This window comes from Buteo buteo, chromosome 6, assembly GCF_964188355.1.
Source record: "Buteo buteo chromosome 6, bButBut1.hap1.1, whole genome shotgun sequence".
Taxonomy (NCBI): Eukaryota; Metazoa; Chordata; class Aves; order Accipitriformes; family Accipitridae; genus Buteo; species Buteo buteo.
The window spans coordinates 5,012,823-5,036,108 of record NC_134176.1 but is presented as its reverse complement, the minus strand read 5'-3'; the positions used below and the strand labels follow the sequence as shown (position 1 = coordinate 5,036,108).

Below are 23,286 nucleotides of genomic sequence, written 5' to 3'. Positions count from 1 at the left end.
ATGCCCCTGGCCGAAAACAAAGTCCCACGTGACCGGCGGCGCGGGGAGCCCATCATGGCGTCTCCCAGCGGCTGCCGGCCTCAGCCCGGCGGGCAGGGCGGCGGGGCCGAAACCGGGGCCGGGGCCGGACCGGCGGTTCTGCGGGGTGCCGAGGAGGACGCCGAGGGGTTGTACGTGGCGGTGGAGCGGTGCCCGCTCTGCAACACCACGCGCCGCCGCCTCACCTGCGCCAAGTGCGTCCAGAGCGGCGACTTCGTCTTCTTCGACGGCCGCGACTCCGAGAGGTACCGGCGGCCCTGAGGGGACGGGGCGGGGGGGAACGGGACACCCTCTCCCTCCCCTGCCCCGCCACCCGGGGCTGGGGGGGCCGCCCCGCCTCACTTCGCCCCGCGCTGCGGCCGTTGGGCTGCCCCTCCCCCGCTCCCCTCAGGGCCGGGTGTGGGGGGGGGACACGACACGACACGGGGTGTGTGTCCCGCCCTCCCCCCCCACTTTCCCCGCCGTTCAGCCGATGTCCCGGGGCGGGGGGCTCTGGGTGTGGGGCGGGGGAACGGTCCTGTCGCTGCCAGGCCCGCTGTGGGGCTGTCTGCTGGGAGGGGGGGCTGCCCCACACGGGCAGGCAGAGCAGGACCCACAACGCGTTGCTTAAAATAATAATAAAAATAAATAGCACCCCGGCTTTCACTTAGGTGCAGCTGTCGGCAGGCGCGCCCGTGTCGATGTAGCTGACGGGAGCTCCAGACAGTTCAGGGCAAAAAGAGAGCCGTGCAGCAGGATATTTGAAATGTGTGTCTGTTTTCAGCAGCACGCCTTAAACCCGGTAGTCTTTTAAATCATTAAGCAAAATCAGGGAGGTGTGCGAGGAAACGGCACCTCTTTTTTGTTTTCTTGGGGGTATAAATAGTCCTAATCATGAAATTACAAAATTAGAATTACAAAAAAATACTCTGCTTGAGTTAGTCACGCACCTTCCTGCTCCTTTTTGCAAAGCATTGGCTCTACGGGAGGGCGGCTGAATGAGTGTTACGTCAATAAGCAAATATTCTCATTATATGACTCAGATGCAGATCGCCCCTCCGTAGCTGTCGTTCACAGCGTGGCCAGCCCAGATTCTTAAAAAGTCTGCCCAGCACCATCTCTGGAATAGCTCTGATTTTTGGCTGACGCCATGTTCTTGGTCCTTCATTTGTAGCTTCATTAGCAGCTGTTGAGAGTGATTTCTTGAACTATTTTGGGAAGGTGGCAAGCAGCGCGTGGTGCGGTATGGTCCTCTCACCAAAGGCTCTTTGCATCCTTCTGCCAAACGCAAGAACAGCCAAGGGGACAGCAGTGTCTTTCTTCCATTAATGCTGGTGGGAGTGGGCACGGGGTGTCACCTGGTGTGAATCAGCTTGCAAAATTGAGACCTTAGTCTGCCACTGGATAGGCTTTCTTTTTTTTACATAAAAGACTGTGTCATAGAACCACAAGCTGTATTTAGTCTTTCTAAAATAGATGGAAAACTTGTGTTTGTCTGAGACTGTATGGGGTTATGTGCAGCTTCCATGGAAAAAATTGGATTTGGAATTTAGAACATAAACCAAGTATCTTTTTCCTGCCCTTTTTGTAGCCTTAAGATTTTGGCTAAACTTCAGGCATAATTATAGAAATTCAATTGTAGCCTTCGTTACGGTGGAACCACTGTCATTCTGTGTTAACCAAGGCTTAAGTAGTTTCTCTACCCATCAGAAAAATGAAACCATAAAGAAGCAGCCTTAACCAAAGCACCAGAAGCAATAGCTTGTTGGAAAAAAAAAACAACCTCTTTATCTTCCTTATACCTTCTCATGTGAGGCAAGATCAGCTTTTCTGTCTGACAGTTTTCACTGCATCCTCCTAAGATGCTTTAACTCTCCCATTTGTCTGTGGCTAGCAAATCTTCTGTATGTTTACGCTGTGTTTCTTAACTGCAGGAAGTAAGTCTCTTTTTTTCTTTTTTTCTTTTTTTCTTTTTTTTTTTTTTGTCTTTCCTCCCAAGTCTGTCTGGACATCATGGTTCCATCTGTGGGGATCACTGCTGTTCTATTCTCTTAGAGCCTCTGTTCTGGGGGGCCTCCCTATATGCTCAACTTCCCCAGGCTTTGTTTCTCCTGCTGCTCAAAACTTTCCCAAGCAGTAGTGCAATTCATTGAAACAGCAACTTCATATTAATGAATTAAAGGAACAACATAACATATATGAATAATGGCGTGAATAACACAAGCATGCTTGATTCCATCAGGAAAGCCCCATAAAGCTCAAGTTTCTTCTTGTTCTTTTGAAGATAATGGAATTACTTATTTTTAAAACTGTGCTTTAAGTATTTTGGCTGCATTCTATAATTAATACTTGGAATGACTGATATAAAAGTGAGAGCTTGTCAATTCAGAGGTCAGTTTCCTTTGTTTCCTCATTGTAAGCAGTGAGTGGGTGTCTATGTGTTTCTTGTGATGTGAGCACGGAGAGAGGGAGCGACTTTTTAAACTGTGACCACACACCATGGCAAAGTCATGCAGGGACAGGTGTGGCTAACTGGCTGGATTTCAGGTTGTTTACTGTCATCATTATTTATTTGTTTATTTTATGTCTTCTAGTAGTACCTGGGTTAATTTTAGATATCAGTGTTATGGCTGGTGCTGGAAGAGGCCGACAGGGTCATGACAAGGGCTTTTCTGTGTGACTTGGTCATAAGCACTGTGTGGGAAATACAGAATGTAGAAGTGTATGGGGTCACTTGGGTCTCCCATTTGTCTTTTTGAAGTGTTACAGACTGGGGAAAAAGGATTGTTCTCTCTCTTGTGAAAAGTAAAGAAAGCGAGCATTACCCCTTGTATCCAGTGGTGTTTTATTTTTAGAATTTTCTTGTGATTTTTCCTTAGAAGAAGATAAATGATTTCATGTTCTAACAGTAAGAATTATTTCAGATTTCTTTTCATTGGACTGCTTTGTGTGCTAATTTTTATAAAAGCTACAGTAAGACTGAAGTTGTTCATATGTCTGGCAAAAATCACACCCTGTATGTGTGAGGGGGAGAGATTGAGGAGCTGTTAAGATTAATTATTGAAGTACAGCTACAATTAAGGATGAGTAGTCCGGAAGTCCTCCAGTAAAATAATCACTGACGTTCTCCTTTTCATTAGTAATGTGTTGTATATTCAAAAGCTAAGCTGGCATCTTTATGTTGGTTTCAGCTCGGAGACTCTTCTTCCTCCTGGGAGTTTACTCCAGCCTGTCATATGCATAAATTCTCAGAGTGTATTTTACAGGCATACTGAATTGCTTTGCTTTATGTGTCTGCAGATGGCAAAAGCCAAAGACAATATAATTGAGATGTCTAAGCCTGTCTGACTTCTCTAAGCTGTGGGTTATGATTGGGAATAGTGAGTTTTTGCAACAATGGAGTTTTATTATAGTGAATAGGTACAGTAGTGGATGCCCCTGTTGCTGTTCTCAAATCCTTCAGCATTAATCAGTTCCTACAGATCAAGAAGTCCTCGTTTCTGCTTGCTTCTCTCTTAATTATGAACATGTGGAAATAAGCTAGGTAACTAGAAAATCTCAGCTTAATGTGATAAGACTTGAGGAAAGAGGAACATTTAATGGATAATTTGAGATGTTGAGTTCTCTCCTTCTCTCAGTTTACGTTTTATGGGTGTTCCTATAATAGTTCATCCAAAGTTTTGTTTCTTTGCCAAATTGAAAGGCTGTAGATACTTACAGAAATATTAGTTACTTGGTGTGATGCAATTAAAATTAGGGCTATATAAAGAACTGGAAATGTTTGCTTAGGAGAAACCTGCTAAAGAAGTTTGTAGGAGCTGTTTGACATAGTCGCTGAAGTGTGTGGTGAGCTGTAATTTTTGCAGGCTTTCACAAATATTTCTATCTTTCTTCCACAGTAAGAACTTAATTTAGTCCCAGATTCTTGACAGATCATTCAACTTTTTGCTGATGTGATGGACACGATTTGGGTAATTTTGCTCAGTCAGACTCTGTGCCCATTAATCCAGCTTTGAAAACAAGAATTGCCAAATTATCCCGGCTCCCTCTCCCTTTGTGACTGCCGAGCAGTGTGTTTCTGGGCCAAGTTATTTTTGGTTGCAGCCAAAGGTCAGGGCTACAGTAGGTGCGCATTACTTGGGGTAAACAGGAGTCTAGTACGGTGCACTTTCGTAATTTCCACGATGACTGGTGGGGTGAGGACACACAGGAAGAACGAATGCGCTGGGTTGAGCAGCCAGGCTCCAGTTGCACCACATTCCTCCGGCTCACGCGTGGCCTCTGGCTTTTTATGCCAAGCACCCGCATTTGGTTTTGGTTTGTTTTGGAAGGAAAACAGATATTTTTGGTTGACTATGAAGGCAGCAGCCAGTAGTTTTGCTGTTGTTTTAATGCTAATGTCATCTGGAAGGGTGATTACACACTTTCTGAACCCAAAGTTAGTCACCAAGCTTTCAGATTTCAGCAATTCAAGGAAAGAAATGAAGCATTTTAAATTTTTACCTGAAATCAAACCCACAGAGCTGAGCAGAGAGAGGCCCAAGATGACACCCTGTCAAGGCTTACTGTGTAATTCTTTCTAAATAAAGCTATCCCTGAAATAAAGGACTTGATGGGTTGTATGTGAAGTATTAGACCTCTGTTAGGGTGAAATTGTCAATTCTATGTGTTTCAGAGGGAAATTAATGGTTTTTCCATATGTGGACTCAACCCAAGACAGTTTTGAGGTGTGGATCAGGATGGTGCTGTAACATGGGAAGCACAAGGGAAAGTTGGAAAGCTATGTGTTGGCAGAAGACAAAGCACACTTGCTATTTTTTATGCCATCTAACTCTCTTGGCTGTTTCTCTTGCTGCTTGCTCTTACTGTCAGCTATGCCACGTCATGGTTCACTGTAATTTCTCAATATGCATCGTTCATATGCTATTTTCTTTAAATGTGTTTCTCAATACATTGTGGAACACGGAGGGGACCAGAACATGGCTGCTGCATATTCAAAGGGTGAAAACACAGATGATGAATCCTAAAAAAAATTCCCTTCTGATCAGTTCTTTGCAGTTCCTATACCTCACACATCCGGTGAAGCTGAACTCAAGCAGACATTTGGGTTATGGACTTGTGATGGCTACAAGTGCCTAGCAGAAATAAATAGAAGACAATGCAACTTATTGCTGTTACTAACACAAGAAAGATTTGGATGTCATGTAAAAGTCTTGAGAGAGTGCTGTCCTATTTGGACCCATTAATGAATAAAACGAGGCACTTCCACATTAGAAGGGAGAAAATGCAATGCATAGTGTATGAAAACCTGTATTTCCAGCTGCTGGAGTGGACTCAGCTAATACCATCCCAGCTTGTAGAATACCCCAGTTCAGACTCACTACAGTATCTGAGGTGGTACTGTTAATTACTCCAGTGACTAAAGGATTTTAGAGTACTATATGTTTTTCTTAATACACAAAATATTGATATCACTAAGCTATAGATCTTCTAGAAGAAGCAAGCAAATTGCTTACAAGTTCGATAATATGACAAGCTGATGTTTCCTGAGCTTAGAGGTTCTGCTGCAATTCCTGAGAGACACATGCTCTAGAATTCTGCAAGAGTTTTATACATTTAGTCATTACTTCCCAAGATTAAGACAGATAGTTGAGGTTTAGAGACTCCCACAAGCTTCAGTCTTTTTTATCTTTTCAGACAACTTACAATGCCATATTGTGCAAAATATCAATGAAATCATTTAATCTCTTCCAGGTTTTCAGACAAGAAAGAAAGGCTGATGCATCTTAAAACCAAACAGAGAGAATTCCAAAAACAGTAAGTTGTAGTTATTAAATGAAAATAAACTATAAGAACTCTCAGAAAAAAAAAACAACCAGTCTCTCTAATGCACTGTTGCTGGAGACAGACATAGTCCAGATAGTCATAAAACTTTCAATCATGTTTTTTCCTCTAGTGTTTTGAAGGCCATGGAAGGGAAAGAGATAACTGATCAGCTGGTGAGTTGTTCAAAGTGTCCCATAGTTTTTAAACTCTCTGAATTCCTAGATCTTGTAGTTTAAAGTTACAATTTACCTTAAGGGCATTGTGTGGCTTTCCCAAAAAGCCTGTCGTAAGCAAAACTGAAATTGGCTCTGCAAGCAGAGTGCTCCAAGCCATCAATATTTTTCATTTCTTACTAGATATTTGTTCAATAACTTATTATACTGATTGACTTTTTACTAGGCATTTGGTTTGTTTGTGGCATTCTTCTGTGTGCAAAACAGTATATGAAATATTTATTTGTTCATCTGATCCAATTAAGAACATCCTGCTACTTTTGCACTAAAGCTGCTGGCTTTGTTGTTAATCATTAGTCAGTGTGTTTGAAGTCGTTTGTGCCCTAGAGTTGCTGAATGTTCTTTTTCAGAGATGGAAAATAATGTCTTGCAAGATGAGGATTGAGCAGCTGAAACAGACCATTTGCAAAGAAAATGATGAAATGACAAGACGTGAGTAATGCCTGTGCTTTTGTGATGTGGAAAACTCTGTGCCTCAGAGTGAAAAAATCAATTGAAGTGAATTTGAGTGTTAGTTTTTAAAAATGGTAAATTTCCAAACCGTCACTTCTTAAATCCACTTGAAGGCAAATCAGTGAGTTGATTTTAGCCTTTTTATGCTTGGGGTTTAATTAGCAAACAGTAGACATTATTCAGCTGGATGGAGATCATTTTGCAACAGCTTTAAAAGTAAATGCTTAGCAGCCTATGACTTTGGCTTTGTCCCTAGAGATGGCTTTATTCAGTGTAGTGTTTCTGATCACTTCCTCTTGATAAAGAGGAGCAAACAGTTCTGCAGCTGTTACCAATGTCATGTAACTGATGAATTTTAACCCACGCCTGTCTAGAAATCCTAAAATCCTACTTGAGCAAGAGTCACTGAAATATGGCACAGGCTGGTGAGTTGCTACCGTTCAGCAGCTTCAGTTTTGAAACTCATTAAATTTTTTATACATGAGAGATTTGTAGGGTCATTTTTCAGAAGAGAAAATGCAGCACTTCTTACAACCTACTTGCAAGGGAAAGATAGGAAGCATATTCAGAAGCATATTGATTGAATCGGGAACATTTTAATGACTTGAAATTCAAGAGGAGCTGTACAGAGAGTGGAAGCAGAGGCATATACCTGAGACTAGTTATAAAGGAATAGCACAAGCTTGTGGTGATAATGTCAAAAAGGCTGAGATGCAAAATTATTTTTAATTAATAAGGAGGATGGATTTTGTACATTTCTTACTGTTACTAAGAAAAAGATGGAGTAGGCAAGTCTGTTGGTTAACAAGAAAGAGAGCAAATAGTGCAAAGAAGTCTGAAGCATTCGGTGCTTTCTTTGCTTCGTCTTCTTGAAAGAAAATGTGATCAGCTGCTAAGCCAGTTGAAACTTTACATCATGAGAGGACTGCAGACTAAGGGAAGAATACAGCCAGCTGAATATTTTGATTATGTCAGCAAGGCCTTACGAGATTCACTGTAGGGAACTTAAGGAACAAGCTGAAGTAGTCCATGAGCACTTGAGAACACACGAGGGAGAGAGGATGGCCCAGGAAACAGAATGACAACAGTATCTGTTTTCAAAGGGTGGAGAAGGGGAGAACCTTAAACTGCTGACACAGTCATCCTATTATAAACCTCTGGCCACTTTGTAGGTAGCTAGAAGATAAGGTAGTTAAAAATAGGCATCACTTTGTTAAGAACAGGCCATGTCCAATTAACCCATTGTCTGGGGATCAAGTGGTCTAGTGGAGGATGAAGCAGAAGATGCAACATACCTTGCCCATGGGCACTACCCCAACCTGTCTCACGAGCAAGCAAAGACATTTGCTCTGGGCATAATCACTGTAAGGCTGACACAAAAGCCTAGAAAGGCTGCATTCAAAGAGTAGTGATACTTGTCAAACCAAGGAGGTGAGACAGGTGGAGCTCAGCGGGAGCCGGTTCCTGGCCCAGTTTTGTTCAATATTTTCCGTAATAGCTTGCATGGTAGAATAGAAGGTGGAATGGAGGAAGCCAAGGTGGATGACGATAGGACTTCTGTGGAGAACAGGATCAAATTCAAAATCGTGCAGATAAATTGACGTATTATCTGAAAAGGATATCCGTTGTTTTGGAAGGAGAAACATAAACCCGAAGTGGGGGTAAGTGGTGAGGTTTGGCAGGAACGGATCTGGGAGTTGCAAATTAAATAAAAATTATCAATCTAATGCCGCTCCAGAAAGGTTCAGTCCTCATTCTGGGTTATACTAATATAAGCACTGTGTTTAAGGTGGAAGCAATTATCCTGCTGTGCCCAGCATTGGTATTGCCTCAGTGGAAGTCTGGTGTCCAATTTCTCCAGTTGATTTGTATCTATCTTTAATTGCTCAAAGTCTGGAAGAGAGTATTAGGAATAAAACACAAGGAATGGCTAAGAGAAATGATGTTTGGTTTGGTTTAGAGAAGAGAAGAAAAGCAAGCTTTTCAGTAGGTAGAAGGTTATTATGAGGGAGATAATAACTATGAAGAAAGGAGAAGAGGTGGTCAATGTGACTTTGAGGAACTTAGTCACCTTTTCTCAAAATGCAGCTCTGAAGGTGGCAAAATGCTAGGACTAACTGGGGAGTGGAGTTCCTCCACTTTTCTGCTGTTGTGTGAAGTGTATTATCTGCAGATTTTGCAACTTCTCTGATTCACAGTGAACTTGATTAGATTTAACCTGTGAACTGACCTAACTATTGCCCAGCTGACCAATTACCCCGCAATTGCTCTTGCAGATAGACCCAAAATGAACTCTTTCCATGAGTAGCCAGTAGATCAGGAACCCAACTTGGTTCACTCTTGGACCACATTAGAAAACGTAAATAGGTTGTTTCTCTTCTCTTGGATATGGCATAGTTTAGTTTTCTGAAATAAGAACAATTTCTAGAACGCTGGGGTCCTGCTTTTGCAGTTGACTGGATACCTCAATAATTGGTGCTCCCTAAAATAAGGTTTTCAAATATGTGTGTTTGTCTTCTGTCTGTGGAGAACAGTTCAAGGAGACAATCTTGCAAATATCTGGCATAGCTCTCTGTTGGGCAGAGATCAGCGTGCCTGTGCTTGCATTTATCAGGCAGTGTAGATGTGTGGGACACAGTGGTGTCCTGAAATACTTCTGGGGACAAATTTTAATCACCTCATAAACTGGGTCATAAAGCAGAGATGCTGTGCCAAAAAAAAAGGATAGTTGTTTCTGCACTGGGACTGCTAAAGAGGAAACGTGTGTGCAGTGTTGTCACTTGCTTCTCAAATAATTGCTGTTGGACCTGCAGAAAAGGGAGTTCACTCTCTGAAAAAGTAGCCTTTCAAGTACAATATGAATGTGAAAATTGAGCAGATGGATGTTTTACTCCTCCTCTGTCTCTTATTCTTTATGCAAAGGGAGAGTTTGGGAATATGAATGCAAGCATTAATTGATTTTTCCATTGATGTTACAGGAATGCTTAAAGGAAACTAAATTACTAGCGGTCACATAGGGATTCTTGGTATCACTCAGAGAAAAGTCAATTTTCTATGCTTCCTCTAACAGGGGTCATTTATTTTACAAACCTGAGAATTATTACTACTTATCTGCACAGGGAAACTATTCTCACCTTCTTTAATTTGGGACTTTGCATCTCCCATGTATCAGGTATTCCTTCCTACCAAACACGTGGATCGCCACAGATCAGTTAGATGACTAGAAATAATTCCTGACATTTGGAGAAAGCACACTCTGTGTCTGCTGGGGCAGGCACACTCTGAGGAGTACCAGCAGTCCTGGTCTCCCACCCTGCCAGACGATGGACCAGCCAGATGTCTGTGCAGTTCCAGTTCCGCAGGTGCAAACCAGGACTAGCAGGAGGTAGTTTGAGGTAGCTGTAGCTGCTTAGAAGTTTTCTTGATTTTAGTAGTACATAATGCAGCTGCTTTGAGTGCCACGGAGCATTCTTATTGTAGCTCTGGTCTCATCTGTGCCTTGCAGTCAAAATATATCAGTAAAATGATGTCAGGGCTTAGTGCTTCCCTTCTGTGCAAGGGACAGTTATCCCACTTCTTGATTACAGGGAAGCGATGCCTTGCTGTAAGAGAACCTGACTAACACTGTTTCTTTTCAGCCATAAAAATGGGAAGTGAGTGACTAGTAGATGGGGGCTCTCATTCAAACTAGGGTACCTTAAGAGTTTTAGACATGTATTTGGAGACTGTGTATAAGAAATACTTCCTTATGCTTTTGAAAGACAGAAGTGGTTAACTCACTGTCTTTAGCACCATATGTTTTTGGAAGCATTACTGCAGTCAGTTATTTTATAGGAGAATCAGCAGATGCTCTTGAAGGATATTTTTCCAAGCCTCAGTGTGCTTGATGCATGGAGTAAATTCAGGCAGTTGCAGCACTTGAGTACATAAGTGCATTTCTCATTTTGTGACTGGAAAGGGAGGTAGTCAGTGTTCCCTTGTGGTAACAAGAAGTCTGCACCGTTGGGATCCAAGTGCTTTAAGAGCACATACATAAGCGCAAAGCCCAAATAACATACACTAATAGCAGCAGTGGTGCCAGAAATGGTGAATGAAGATGCTATCTGCACTTGATTTTGGCTGCAAGTAATGCATGTCTTTTTGGCCAGCACCACACAAACGTGTACAGTCAAGCTATTTCTGTCATAATGATTACCTCAGAAGTTTAATTAAACTGTGAAATCTTGGCTTTTCTGCTCCAAATCCAAAAATAGCTGGGTGAAAGATAGGGAAAGATTAATCCCAGTTTCAGTCTCTTTGGAGATCTTCAGAAAAGATTAAGAAGTTGTACCAGTTAGCAGCTGGAAAATGTTAATAGTTTAGCAGGGTTTTCTGTTTTAAGCTGTTACAGGTCTTTTTTTTCTATAAATACTAATAATGCTTTTCTCAAGCTTACTACAAGTACCTCACAGCTCCTTTTCCAAGGCTAACATCTGCTGCTGTTTTCACAGACACGGAGGGGCTTCTGAGAATTAAAGAAGAGAACCAGAAGCATTATCGCAGGGCTCAGCGGCATCAGGAGAAGAAAGAGAAGATCCAGAGGCATAACCGCAAGCTGGGAGACTTGGTAGAGAAAAAAACCTATGACTTGAAAACCCAGTACGAGCATCTGGCAAATCTTCGTCGCACGCATATCCTGGAGCTAACATCAGTCATATTTCCCATTGAAGAAGTAAAGACAAGCATGAGGTACAGAAGGCTTATCCTTTTGGACTCGTTTTGCTTAGCTTTAGACACCCAGAAGTGAGTCATGTAAGTCTAAGCCAGGCGCTCTGGCTTCCTTAGCATCTGTGGGGAGGAGGTGTTTCCCAAAGGCAAAGCATCTGACCCAAAGATAGAGGTCCAGAATAGAAGAATCTGGAGGTGCTAGCATCTCCCCACTGAGAGATCTGAGGTATGTATCCAATGCTAAACTTTCTTAAAATAGATAAGTAAAAATCCCAGAACAAAGGAAAGTAGTTTGAGGAACAAGGAGTTTTGCAAGAGTGTTTCTACAAGCATTTCACTCTCTGTGAAATCTGGCTAAGTGCCTGCCAAGTGCATCTCCGATTATATTTCTAAAATTTCTTTAAAAACACTCTGTTCCTCTTTGGGTGCTACAGAGATCCTGCAGATGTGTCTTCTGAGAGTGACAATGCTATGACCTCTAGCACTGTGAGCAAGCTCGCGGAAGCCAGGAGAACCACGTATCTCTCTGGGAGATGGGTGTGTGATGATCATAACGGGGACACCAGCATCAGTATCACAGGGCCTTGGATAACCCTTCCTAATAATGGAGACTATTCAGCATATTACAATTGGGTGGAAGAGAAGAAGACTACACAAGGACCAGGTAAGGAGCAAGGTCTGATTAGGCATCTGGGATACTCCAGAAGCCATAGAACTTGCAGCCTTGGATGCCAACAGAAGGCACTGAGGAGCAGTAGCCTGGTCCATTTGTTCTCACCCAGACCAACCTGAGTCAGAAATAAATACCAATATAGGGATTAGTCCACTGAAATCCTCTTTTGCAGGAAATGCTCGCTGGGGCACAGCACAATGTAATAGAGAGATAAAGTTAATTATTCACAGTTTTGACATGGTTCACATGTCGTCGTTTTAACAGGAATTCCAAGAATTACTATTTTCTACCAACTTCTGACAGATTTCACTGTAAATGATTGCTGGATTCAGGCTGTTCTCAGTACTTACAAATGACATTTTCCAGAGTAGACTTCACTAATGCATTAACACACCCACTGAGGCTTCATTTAAAATGAGACTTTCATGATGTTTTTATTTCTTCTAGATATGGAACATAATAACCCTGCTTATACCATCAGTGCTGCATTGTGCTATGCAACTCAGCTTGTTAACACTTTGTCTCTCATACTTGATGTAAATCTTCCCAAGAAGCTCTGCAACAGGCAAGTAAATGCAAGCCTCTGAGGAGGTGAATCAGTGACCAGTTTTGACTGATCTTAATTCAGTTTGGTTTTGGGAACGAAGTCATTACTTGGGACAGCTTTTATGGTGATGGTTGATGGCTCATGGATTTTTGTGCTGTTTAATTTTGGGTGGAGGGCTAGTAGGATTTTAGACCAGTCAATAGTCCCTCCCTCTTTTTTTACCTCCTGAGAGTGTAGACCAACCATCATAGTTGAAAATAACAGCTTTCTAATTGGCATATTCAGCATCCTCAAATTAGAAAAGAAATATGACAGTCCATGAATAGCGCTTTTCATTTTATGAGACCCTACTGTGCTTTACAAAATCCCAGCCCAATTCAGCAACTTGTAGTCATCTTGAATAGCTCCACTACATTAAGTGCTGTGGAACAAGGCCTTATAATATGGCATGACAGCAATGTAATTCTCTTTAGGATAAAACACCAAGGGGGAATGTACCTGGCTGCCAGACGTCTAGGAGTGTATTGGGTAAACCTCAGTTGTGATGAAAACCACTGTTACGTTTTTAATGTCTGTGTGGAGCAGATGGGATCTGTACAGAAGTGCACTGAGGGAGGTGTAGACCTGGTCAGGCTTCCAGAGGTCTCAAATACGCTGCCGAGATTCTTTTAAGTGTTTAAAAACAGCGGTTGCCAAAGTGAAGGCACAAAAGTTGTATAGGGTCTCTGCATTTTTTTTTTATACTATTATTTGGATGCTCAGTCTTTGCAGAAGGAAGAGCTTGGGAACAGGAAACGATGCAAGATGTAAAAGGAGAGCTGAAATAGCTTGGCTACAGGGGATCTTTGAGTTTCATACAGTTTACATCGCTTGTCTTGTTGAAACTGGTGAGACTATGGCAAGCAATGCTTGTTGATGAAATGCTAACAGTCTTGCTAGGTGAAAAATTAATCTCCTGAGCACTCTGAAACTGGCTGTACAGTTTAAAGAAGTGCTTGCTGTGAGGATGTTTGCTCTGGGATTTGTTAGGAAGCCAGGGCACAGAATGCTGATGTCTCCAGTAGGTGTATTTTCACAGCGTTTTGCTTTCTGTATATATATGTGTGTTTATGGTGTTTCAACAGCGAGTTCTGTGGAGAGAATCTCAGCAGACACAGGTTCACGCGGGCAGTGAAGAAGCTGAATGCTAATATCCTTCACCTTTGCTTCTCTCAGGTAGGGGGAATATATATGGGGATTCTTTAAATAGCTTTTAAAATATCAACTGTGCCTGCAGGTTTCCTCCAGTAACTGATCATGTCTTTTTCTTACCTTCCCCATGGTAGCATGTAAATTTAGATCTGTTGCACCCACTGCATACGCTCAGGAACCTTATGTACCTGGTCAGCCCAGACACTGAGAACTTGGGCAGGTAAGAACAGCAGTATCTCAACTCACCTGTGACTGAATCCCTTTTGAAGTTATGCATTTGCCTTGTTACTTATGAGGGAAATTCTTCTCTTCTGCTGTACCTATAGCTCAGTCCTTGGCACATCAGAAATCAGGGTAGTTACAAGGAGGAGACGAGAGAGGACAGAAAAAGGGGGTCCTGAGTAGGAAATTAGACTTCAGAGATGTGTGTATGCTGTGCTTTTGCATATGGCAGGCTCAGCTGGAGGCTTCATAGCTGATTATGGAATTGTTTCCCCTATGCCCAGAAGCAGGAACTCTTTCCCTCCAGGGGACAGCAGCACATATGCCAGGCAGTCTCACGGTACTCCGGATATGACCCTGTCCATATCTTGCCAACATGTAAGTACCTAGGAACATCCAGCAATATAAACCCTAAAACGAATACTAGGTAAAGCTTTCCCAAAATACTTCCAGTCAATGAACAACCTAGACCAAAGTCAACACTTCAAATAATATTCATTTATATGTAAATTAAGATTAAAGACAAGTTTTCTGTTAACTCAGTACGTGATGGAAAGAACATCAGTTCCTGTGGGCTGCATGCACCAGGTTTAATAATTTTTTTATTTTTTTTTCAATCTATAAGAAAGCCAACAACATTGATTTCCTGTTGGGATAATCCAGTCACAAGTCACTTGTGCCTGAGACAGTCTGCAAATATTTGTTTAATCTGACAAGTGCTTTATTCCCCTTTAAACACAGTAATGTTCTGAAATCTACTTTTCCACTTTATTCTCGTGTACAGATCCAGTTTTATTTAAAAACCTGCAGTGCCACTAAGAGGAACTGAATGCATGCCTCTAACCACTTACCTTATGTTCTCTGGGTATAACCCTGCTGATTCAGCCCAAAGATATGGGGAGCCAAATCTTTGTAACATAGCTCAGTTTGGAAAAAATTATGTACTTGCTGCTGCTTGCCTGAAAACAGGGAGAGTGCAGGAAATACCCAGAGAATGAAGAATTGTGTCCTGGAAAGCAGCTGCTGTAGAAGGTCCTGGTGCCACAGTGGGTCTCCCTTCTCTGTGCAAATGTTACTGAGCTCCACACGCATCAGTCGGGTCCACGTAGTAAAAGAAGAGGTTACAGGAAAGAGTCGGAGAAAATACCTAGCAGTGAGGGGCATAGTTTAGTCTGTATAAAACTGTCTTAGCTCACTAGAGAGGAGATTGAGAGGTGACCTGATTTCCACGCCTTTATGGGGAGAAAATACAGGCTACTGAACGGCTTTATAGATGCCACTGGAAGCAAAGTGTCTGAGCTAGGTTGAAAGGAGGCACATGCGCTTAACACAGCGATTAATTACCTGCAAGAATGAAGGTGGGGATTCTCTGTTCCCTTATGTTGTCCTGTCAAGGCTGGATGAGTTTCTGGAATGGATGCTTTCATCAGGCAGAAGTTACTAGGCAGGGGGAATGGGTGGAACGTAATGGCCTTTGTTACAGAGGAGGTCACTCGAGATGATCTAATGGTCCCTTCTGGCCTTAAACCTGATGACTCTCTTCTTATGTTGCCTTGTTAAGCAAAATGCTTTGCCAGAAGGCAGCACTCCCATTCCTTTCCGGATTATGAAAGAGGAGTGTTTACCTTTAATTTCTCAGCTGTCTGCAAAGTTTGCAGCAACCAGCTCTCTTTATTTTCCTTTAGATATCTAGGCCTATAGTTGCCTGACAGTCTCCTTTATAAGCTACTGTTTTCAGATACATATAATTTTACCAAGCTTTAATTGTTTGGATTACAGTTTTCCATGCTAAATCACTGCTTCGGGTGGCTTCTTCCGCTAAGGCTGCACAAATGCTCTTACCCATGTTAAATTCTTGCTGCTGTTTCACTGAGCAGCTTTGTGCTTTGGAATGAACTTTGGCAGGGATGCTGCTTGCTGTGGGGAATCCACCTTTCACCACCTCCTTGAAAACCTTGCGCTCTCTGACCGTGGGTCACAGGGTCTGTGAAACTGCCCGCTTTGGCTCAGTAAAGATGTTTCAGATTTGGGCTGCCCGTACTCTAGTGCAAAGCAGTGGGATGCAATTGCTTCTCGCACCAGGCAGTGGCAGCCGGGAACTCGGAGTCACACGCAGGTGGGTTTGGCCAGGACCTCTGGACATCCAGCCCATCGCCCCACTCAAAGCAGAGCCAGCTAGGGCAAGTTACCCAGGACCAGTGGCCGGTGGGGTTTTAGGTATCTCCAATGGAAACTCCACGGCCTCTCTGAGCAAGCTGTTCCAGTGTTTGACCAGCCTCATAGTAAAAAAGATCTTGAGATGTTGCTCAGGGTGAAGTGCTGCTATGGGAAGTCTCCACTAGTGAGTTGTGCCAACCCAGTTCTCTAAGTTGTAAACTACACCCTTCCCCTGGCCGCAGCTCTGTCAGCGGTCTTGGCCTGCTGAGGGCTAGCGTTAAAAATAAAAGCTGTTCTGCATCAAGCTGAGATTTCCACCAGTGGAGCTGTGAGTTATTATCAATAGCCTTTTCTTTTATGTGTACGCGTTTCACTATCCAATGCCAAAGCAGAACAGCTCTTCCGCCGTTCCTGCTTCGTGGATTGGAACCCAGCTATCGCTTCCCTGGCCAACTGTTTTCGTTTCACCATTGTCATAATACAGTTATCTCTGCAGCCAGCAAGTGTCTCTCTGCCAACTGATAAACACAGAGGTGTTTTAATTTCTCTGCTGTACACATGACAGAGCAGGGTGCTTTGGCATGCCTAGGACTCACACCAGCGAAGTGACAGTCCCTCTCCTGCATGGTACCAAACGGGCTGACGGCACTGTGTCCGTGTTCACAGGTCTGGGCCTTTTGAAATCAGTGCTGATCTTGAAGACTCCATGGAGTTTGTGGATCCCAGTGCCACCGGCGAAACAGACGAGAGCGGAGACGAGCACGTCAGTGATGAAGAGACAGACCTAGGGACAGACTGGGAGAACCTGCCAAGCCCCAGGTTCTGCGATATCCCCTCCCAGCAGGTGGAGATGCTGCAGAGCCAGAGCACGCAGGTATCTCAGCCCATTGCCAGCAGCAGCGCCGGTGGAATGATCTCGTCCGCTGCTGCCTCGGTGACCTCGTGGCTGAAGGCGTACACTGGACATCGCTAAAGAGCATGGGAAAAGGACCATAGGATTTGTGGAAGGAATCCCTCCCCGGCAATGCTGTAGTAAACCTTACATATTCAGTTAAGTAGTGCCTGGAACAAAGAAAAGGTCAGACTTTCATTTTGTAAACCAGAAAAACCTTTTTATTTACCCAAGATGACTGTGATGGTACCATTTTGTAAATTAGCTAGCTACGTACTTCTGACGGATTCTGTGATGGCACTTTGTGTCTTGGTTCTGTCTGCATTGTTGAGTATCAAAGAAGAAGGACACGGCAGCCTCCAGCTCTACTTTCTGAAGAAGAAACAGATTTTGGAGTATTTGAATTGGGATGAGTACAGAGAGAAGGCTGCTCAGTGTGCAGTCTGGACAGTGGTGCAAATGCAGTTCATGTTTTCTTAACTCCTTACAGGGTTTTTGTTTGTGTGTGTTTTAAATCTGTCTTGCATAATGCAAAAATGTGTATTTCTAAATTTTTTTCATTCAGGACATGAAAATTATGCATTTTTAACATGTTTTCTAATATCTGTTGCCATATTTTTAATACAAAGAATCAGCATGGACAGGAATTCACACAGCAAATTGCTCTTCTTTTAGATTTGGTTGTGAATCTCTACCCAGTTTTGCCATAGAAAACTGGCTTGTTTCATGCTGTTTCCACTGGTAGGTAGTCTAGAAGTTTCATGTTGTGCTGTCCAAAGCACGCAGGCTCTTTACTCTTAATATCATACACCAAAGAAACACTGGATGTTCTCTTAGCTAGACCCACATTTGATGCTGATACAGGATTGCATTGTTGCAATAATATTCATCAGTTATGACACCATGTTGCCACTTTTTAATATTAGAAAAACCTCATTTCAAGCTAGTTTAATGAAGTCACACAGTCTCTACACTACATGCGTTTTAAACCTTATTCTATTTTATGTTTATGGTGGGGTTTTTTTTTCTTGTTTACTGAATGCCAAGAAGTTGATTTCATTTCACTGCAGAAATGCTCACAGCGCAGCTGGCTCCCTTGTAAAACTACAGGAGGTGTGATACTGACAGATGTGTTCATTAACAAGTGCTCCTCCACTTCCTCTGCCTTGTGGTATGTATTACTTAAAGATGGGTTTGCTCAGTGAGGCTTCCAACGTATGGTTTACATTTTATATAGTTGGGACATTGCACTTCTCCACAGGGTAAACTAAACTAAAAGCATCCTCCCGCCCCTCCAAGAGGGAAGATTTCTGCCGCTGTTCCCTGTGGCGATGCAGCTCGTACCGGGGGCACGGCGAGGCTGCAGGGAGGGATGCACAAGCCACGTCCCTGCCATCGGGCAGCGTCCTCCTGCGTGTTTGAAGCCCCGGCTCCGGGGCTGGCTTACCCAGCCGTCTTGCGGAGTCTTTTTGTGGTGGTTTTGCTCTGGCCACCAAAGAGACGTGTGGTTCCTCTCCGGGCCAGCCAGCGCTGCCTCCTGCCTCCACCAAGGAGCAGGTGGAAAAGCAGTTTTGGTACCGATGCCTGCCTACCCCAGCGAGCTCCACGCCAGGGGAACCGGCCGAGTATTGCGTCTCCCAGCCCTCCGCCCCTCTTGTACGGCAGCTCTTTCTCTTTGGCCTTGGGGATGGGCATCTGTTGTCAGCAGTATCTTTTAATTTTTCTTTTTTTTTTTTTTTTAAACCAAAGACCCTTAACTCTGCACTAACAGCACACACGTTGTTAGGTGAAGACACCCTCGGTCCTAACCATTCTTTTGGTCTAAATCCACTAGTTGGGTTCGTTTTAAGAGAACAGCCAAGACTCCCTTGACTACTGCAGCCTGAACGGGGACGGTGCCCCTCAGCCCCCCCAGCAGCGAGCGCTGCCCTGGCCGTGGCCGGGAGGGTTGGGTCACTGTTCAGTTCACAGCACTTTACTCACTTGCAGCTATCGGATCCTTTGCAGTTCTTAGCAACCAGCACGTACTCACCAGTACTGTATATTGGGCTCTTCGCGTCAGTTCCCCGTTTATTTTGCACTGGACCCTGCCATATAAATATCTTTTTTGTTTGTTTGTTTTTAATACGCATTTCAGTCACTCTTTCATTGCTGCCTTTGTGCTACTTTGAACCTCTAAAGGTCAGGCCATGATTCAGCTCTGTACACTATCATTTACTTACTTAGGGAAAGAAAAACCTACACAAAAAAACCTTTTTAAGCCATATACTTCATAACCATCATGTTTTCCAAGCAATTCATTTGCAACCATGTCATATTCTGAAAGTGCACAACGGCACTGTGAGGGTGTTAAAATGCATTGGGATCGGTCTTTTCATGAAACTTTTTTGTAACACAATACAGATTGTGGTTGTTTTGGTTTTTTTTTTTAAAGTGTTTTGCACATGTGTAGCTAAGGAAGAACTGTGTGTGTCCAAACCTTGAGTGCAATTGCCAGGATTAGTTTTCCAGGTTGTTTTGGGGGTGGGGGAGGGAGGGCAGGAATATCTGTAATTATAGATATTTGAAGACAGCCAGCTGAGAGTTTACAAAACACTTTGGGTAGCATGAACGCGGGAATTTTAGTTTAGGCCGTGGCTTTTGTCCGTGACCAGTGATCTGGGGTGGCTGATCTGAGCTGCCAAGGAAGAGCCTGATTTTGAGAGCCCAGCCCTCTGCTGAAAATCAGGTGCCTTTGAAGGGTCTCAGGTGGGACACCCAAGGGTTGCTTGTCACCTGCAAAAACTCGGGGCCTCTCTCTGCAACTTCTGAACTAGATGTAACTCAACACAAATGTTTTTTGGTTTTTTTTTTTCTAAATTTTATTGTATTATTGCAATAAATCTTTAACAGTAATTTTTTAAAGTTGTATATTTATAATTGTTACTTCTGTGTGGTTTGTTTTTAACCGTGCTGGGGAAGTACACAACACTTTCCAGCCTTCAAAGCATCACAGGGACCAGACCTGTTACAGTGCAATCATACAGCGGTGGAATAAGCAATACTGATTCTAAAAAAATACTCTTACATAAAATAACTGCATCTCTATTTGGAGCAGGTAGAGGAGTCCTGCAAAACACACACACACACGCATACACATCCCTATATGTACGTGTAAACGGATAAATCTCTTGTGTAAGCCTGGCTTTGAACTGCTCCTTTGATGGGTGACTATTTTCTGCAGGGGCTCAGCCTGAATTACTTCTGCATGCAAGGGAAGACGCTCCTCTTTACACAGTCATTGCAGAAGGACACAAGCGTGTGTCTTGTGAAGGAGGCAACTATTAAAGTGAACTGTTGTGTGTGTCTGAGCAACGGGGCTGGGAAAGGGCCACGTTTGTCAGCAAGAAGCAAGCTCTGCCTGCGGGACCCGGTGGCCTGGCAGGCTGTGCTTTACTGCCTGCTGAATGATGGAAGAGAAAATGACCTGATGGGGAGAACCGATGCCCTGTGATTCCTCTCTGCTGCGCCCTGAGGAGCAGCAGCAGCCTGGGGCTCCTGCGCGTGGAGCTGCGGCAGTTTGCTGCCTCGGTCGCAGCGTTGGTCAGTGGTAGCTGCGCAGGAAAGCAGCCTGTGCGCAAAGCCAAGCCTTGCTTAGGTCACTTTTGCTTAAGCAGTGCTGTCAGCAGGAGCTTTCGTCCTCTGCCAACGCTGATTTGGGGCAGGAGAGCAGCCCCATAAGGCTCCCGTGTCCTGTCCCTACTCCGGGGTTGGCCGGACCAGCCAAACGCAGGCTGGGGAGGAGAAACAGCCCAGGGTGAGGCTTCAGCACCATGCCCACCTTGCAAGAAGCGGGACTCAAGACAAGAGTGCATCAGTGCAGTTTTGTGCAGGTTTTGCACAAAAACCTTCCGGGGGCTGGGGGGGGGGCGGCAGATGCTGCAGATGCTGCAGAAAGTAAATTGGGGCCAGTGCAAGGAGCTGAACTCTGATAAAAGCACTGCAGAGCCTCGTTACAGGCAGCGGAGATGCAGCAAAGGAGAAAAGCTGCTGTAGCAACAGGCAGGATGGAGCAAGAGCTCAACCACAAGTTTCAGCCTCGGGTGGCTTTTTCAGTGGTGTCCATGCCAGGAGACCCCCAGAGCTTGATGAAAACTGGAAGCTTAAAAACAATGGAAATGTTAGTACAATTTCTTCACAGGCATATCTGGAAATTCAGTCCAGACGCTCCAACTGCTCCTAAGCAGGGAAGTCAAGCACACAGCACAGCCTTTAGTCCATAGTTCTTCTGAACACTGAATTTTGTAAATCCAACACTGGATTTTTTTTTTTTTTCATTGCCTCTTAGGAAAAAAAAGTTCATCGGACCTTGGGTTCTCCCTGAACTGGCCCTTAAGGAAACAGAAATCTGCACTTTACAACTTTATGGGAAAAAAACAACTTGCAGGCAGGTCAGCATGGCTGCATGGAGAACCAACCCACTTCTGGATGCAAAAGTTTGTTCTGTAAAACAATTTTTAACAGCAGTGCTGCGCAACAGGGCTTGTTCCGGCAAACAACATAATAAATAATGTATAAAACAGCCCGCGTTCCTCAGCCAGCTTGGGGGGGAGGGTGGGGATGGGGTAGGGTAGAGAGCAAACTGTCCTCCGTATTTAACTGCTCCAAGGAACAAAACAGCCCAATGCTATTATTTTATTCTCATTTTTTCCCCTTGTTCAACGAAGGTGACCAAAATCTCACACCCTGTTCCAAAAAAAATGACCTCACTGGCCCCTTATCTAGTTACAAAATATTTTCCTCGGCTGCTTCTATTTCAGCCTCGCAGGGACTTTCCTCACTGCTGTCAGCCTGGCGTGGGTTATCTCAAGTTTTCCAGGAGTCTTGGGGGCAGGAAAGCAGTTTCTTCCCCCTCTTCCTTAATTGAAATTAAGCTGAAGATGCTGATGGCTTTGGCAAGACAACTCCTTCCAGAAAGTTGTTTTGCTGCTCATCCCAGTGCAGCCGGCAGAGCAGATCGAAGCTTGGGTGAAGCCTGCGCCCCGTTAGAGAATGAAGTCACAAATTAACAAGGGATCCTGCTTTTCCTCTCCCTTTTCACAGCTGATTACAAGACAGCCGCACCCTTCTTTTAGCTTTCTAATTTCATTCCTCCCGGTTGTCATAATGTCTGCTGCATTGCAGAGATGGCTGAGCAGCACCGGGGAGGGGTGCCTGACGCCCAGGGTGTCAGGCAGCAGGTACAGCAGCGACTGGGAAAAAAACCCAGCATCTCTTTTAAATCTACCGTGAACATCCTGAGCTTACCAAACCCGCATTTCAGGCTGTAAGGGCTCAGTTTTCTTTCTCTCCCTTCCCCTGGGAAGGCGGCACCAGCTCTTCTTGCACCCCATCAGAGATTTCATCCGCTCCAGCTACCAGCGCAATTGCCAGGAGTCCATCCTTGTCCAAAGCGGGGGCAGAGAAACAGCCACGGCACAACGTGCGGGGAGAGAAGGGACTCGGACAACGCAAAGGCACAACCGCCGCTCTCCGTTTGGCTCCCTGCTAAATGGGCGCTGCTCCACTTTTAGTCCCAGGAACTGAACGAGGCTGCTGGCTGCTGCATTATCCGAGGTCCATTCCCAGACTTCCACGCTGTTCACCCTCAGGCAGGGAGCTGGGCAAGAGGAGGGCTGTAACTGGAGGCTGGAATCTGGAACACAGCACTGCAGGAGAGGAATGTATTTGAGGAAATACTCAAAAGAGATGCCATGTTCAGCTCCCAGTAAGAGTTTGAGGAATCACCCGTTCATCTGCATTTCTGACACAAACGTTCACAACTCTCCTTTGAAAGCACCAACTCACACCTCAGAAACACGATGCCAGAAGCTGTAGCAGAGCTGAGCGAAGCACTGCAAGGATTCCTCTTACAAGGGAAAAATTCCATATACAGCAGACAGCAAAGCTTCCAGCACATCACTGAGCCAAGGCAACTCCACTTTCATCCTGCTGGACCCACACTCCGTCCGCCAGCATCTGGGGCACAGGTGAGGGGCGGACGCAAGAGTTGAGAAGCAGGACTTAAACCAAAGAGTCCCCATTTTTTGCAAATTTTACTACACCTAGCACCAGCTTCTGGACACCAGGAGCCTCTCTTGAGCCTCGGCTGCAGACACAGCTGATGGGAGGGAAAGGAAAAGCTGGAATTTGTGAATGTTACAGCAGGGAGTTCTCCAAGTAATATAGAGGGGTTTGTTTGTTTCTTTTTTAGTAGGAGGACTAGCTTTCTACAGGAAGCACACTGCACAGCTGAGCAACATCACAGTACCAAGTTTCTGCTACGTGTTTTACAGTGGTTTTAGTTTGGGGCAAAAGTCTTACAAGAGAAAGGCTGGTAAGGCAGATC

At 44.2% G+C, this 23,286-nt stretch overlaps 1 protein-coding gene across 1 annotated transcript; it reads left to right on the top strand.

Moving 5' to 3' along the window:
- ATG14 (autophagy related 14) lies at positions 1-19,844 on the top strand. The gene is made up of 10 exons (XM_075029523.1): positions 1-284; positions 5,773-5,835; positions 5,975-6,017; positions 6,428-6,509; positions 11,021-11,258; positions 11,672-11,901; positions 12,358-12,475; positions 13,582-13,672; positions 13,783-13,868; positions 16,694-19,844. The coding sequence occupies exons 1-10, from the start codon at positions 1-3 to the stop codon at positions 16,998-17,000; spliced, it is 1,542 nt and encodes a 513-aa protein (XP_074885624.1). The 3' UTR covers positions 17,001-19,844.
- Positions 19,845-23,286: the final 3,442 nt, after the last annotated feature.

Bases quoted from the DNA above. Each gene is read 5' to 3' on its own strand.
- ATG14 (XM_075029523.1), top strand. From the start codon at position 1: ATGCCCCTGGCCGAAAACAAAGTCCCACGTGACCGGCGGCGCGGGGAG. The intron at 5,836-5,974 runs GTAAGTTGTAGT...TTTTTCCTCTAG, and splicing joins CAGAGAGAATTCCAAAAACA to TGTTTTGAAGGCCATGGAAG. The intron at 13,869-16,693 runs GTAAGAACAGCA...CCGTGTTCACAG, and splicing joins GACACTGAGAACTTGGGCAG to GTCTGGGCCTTTTGAAATCA.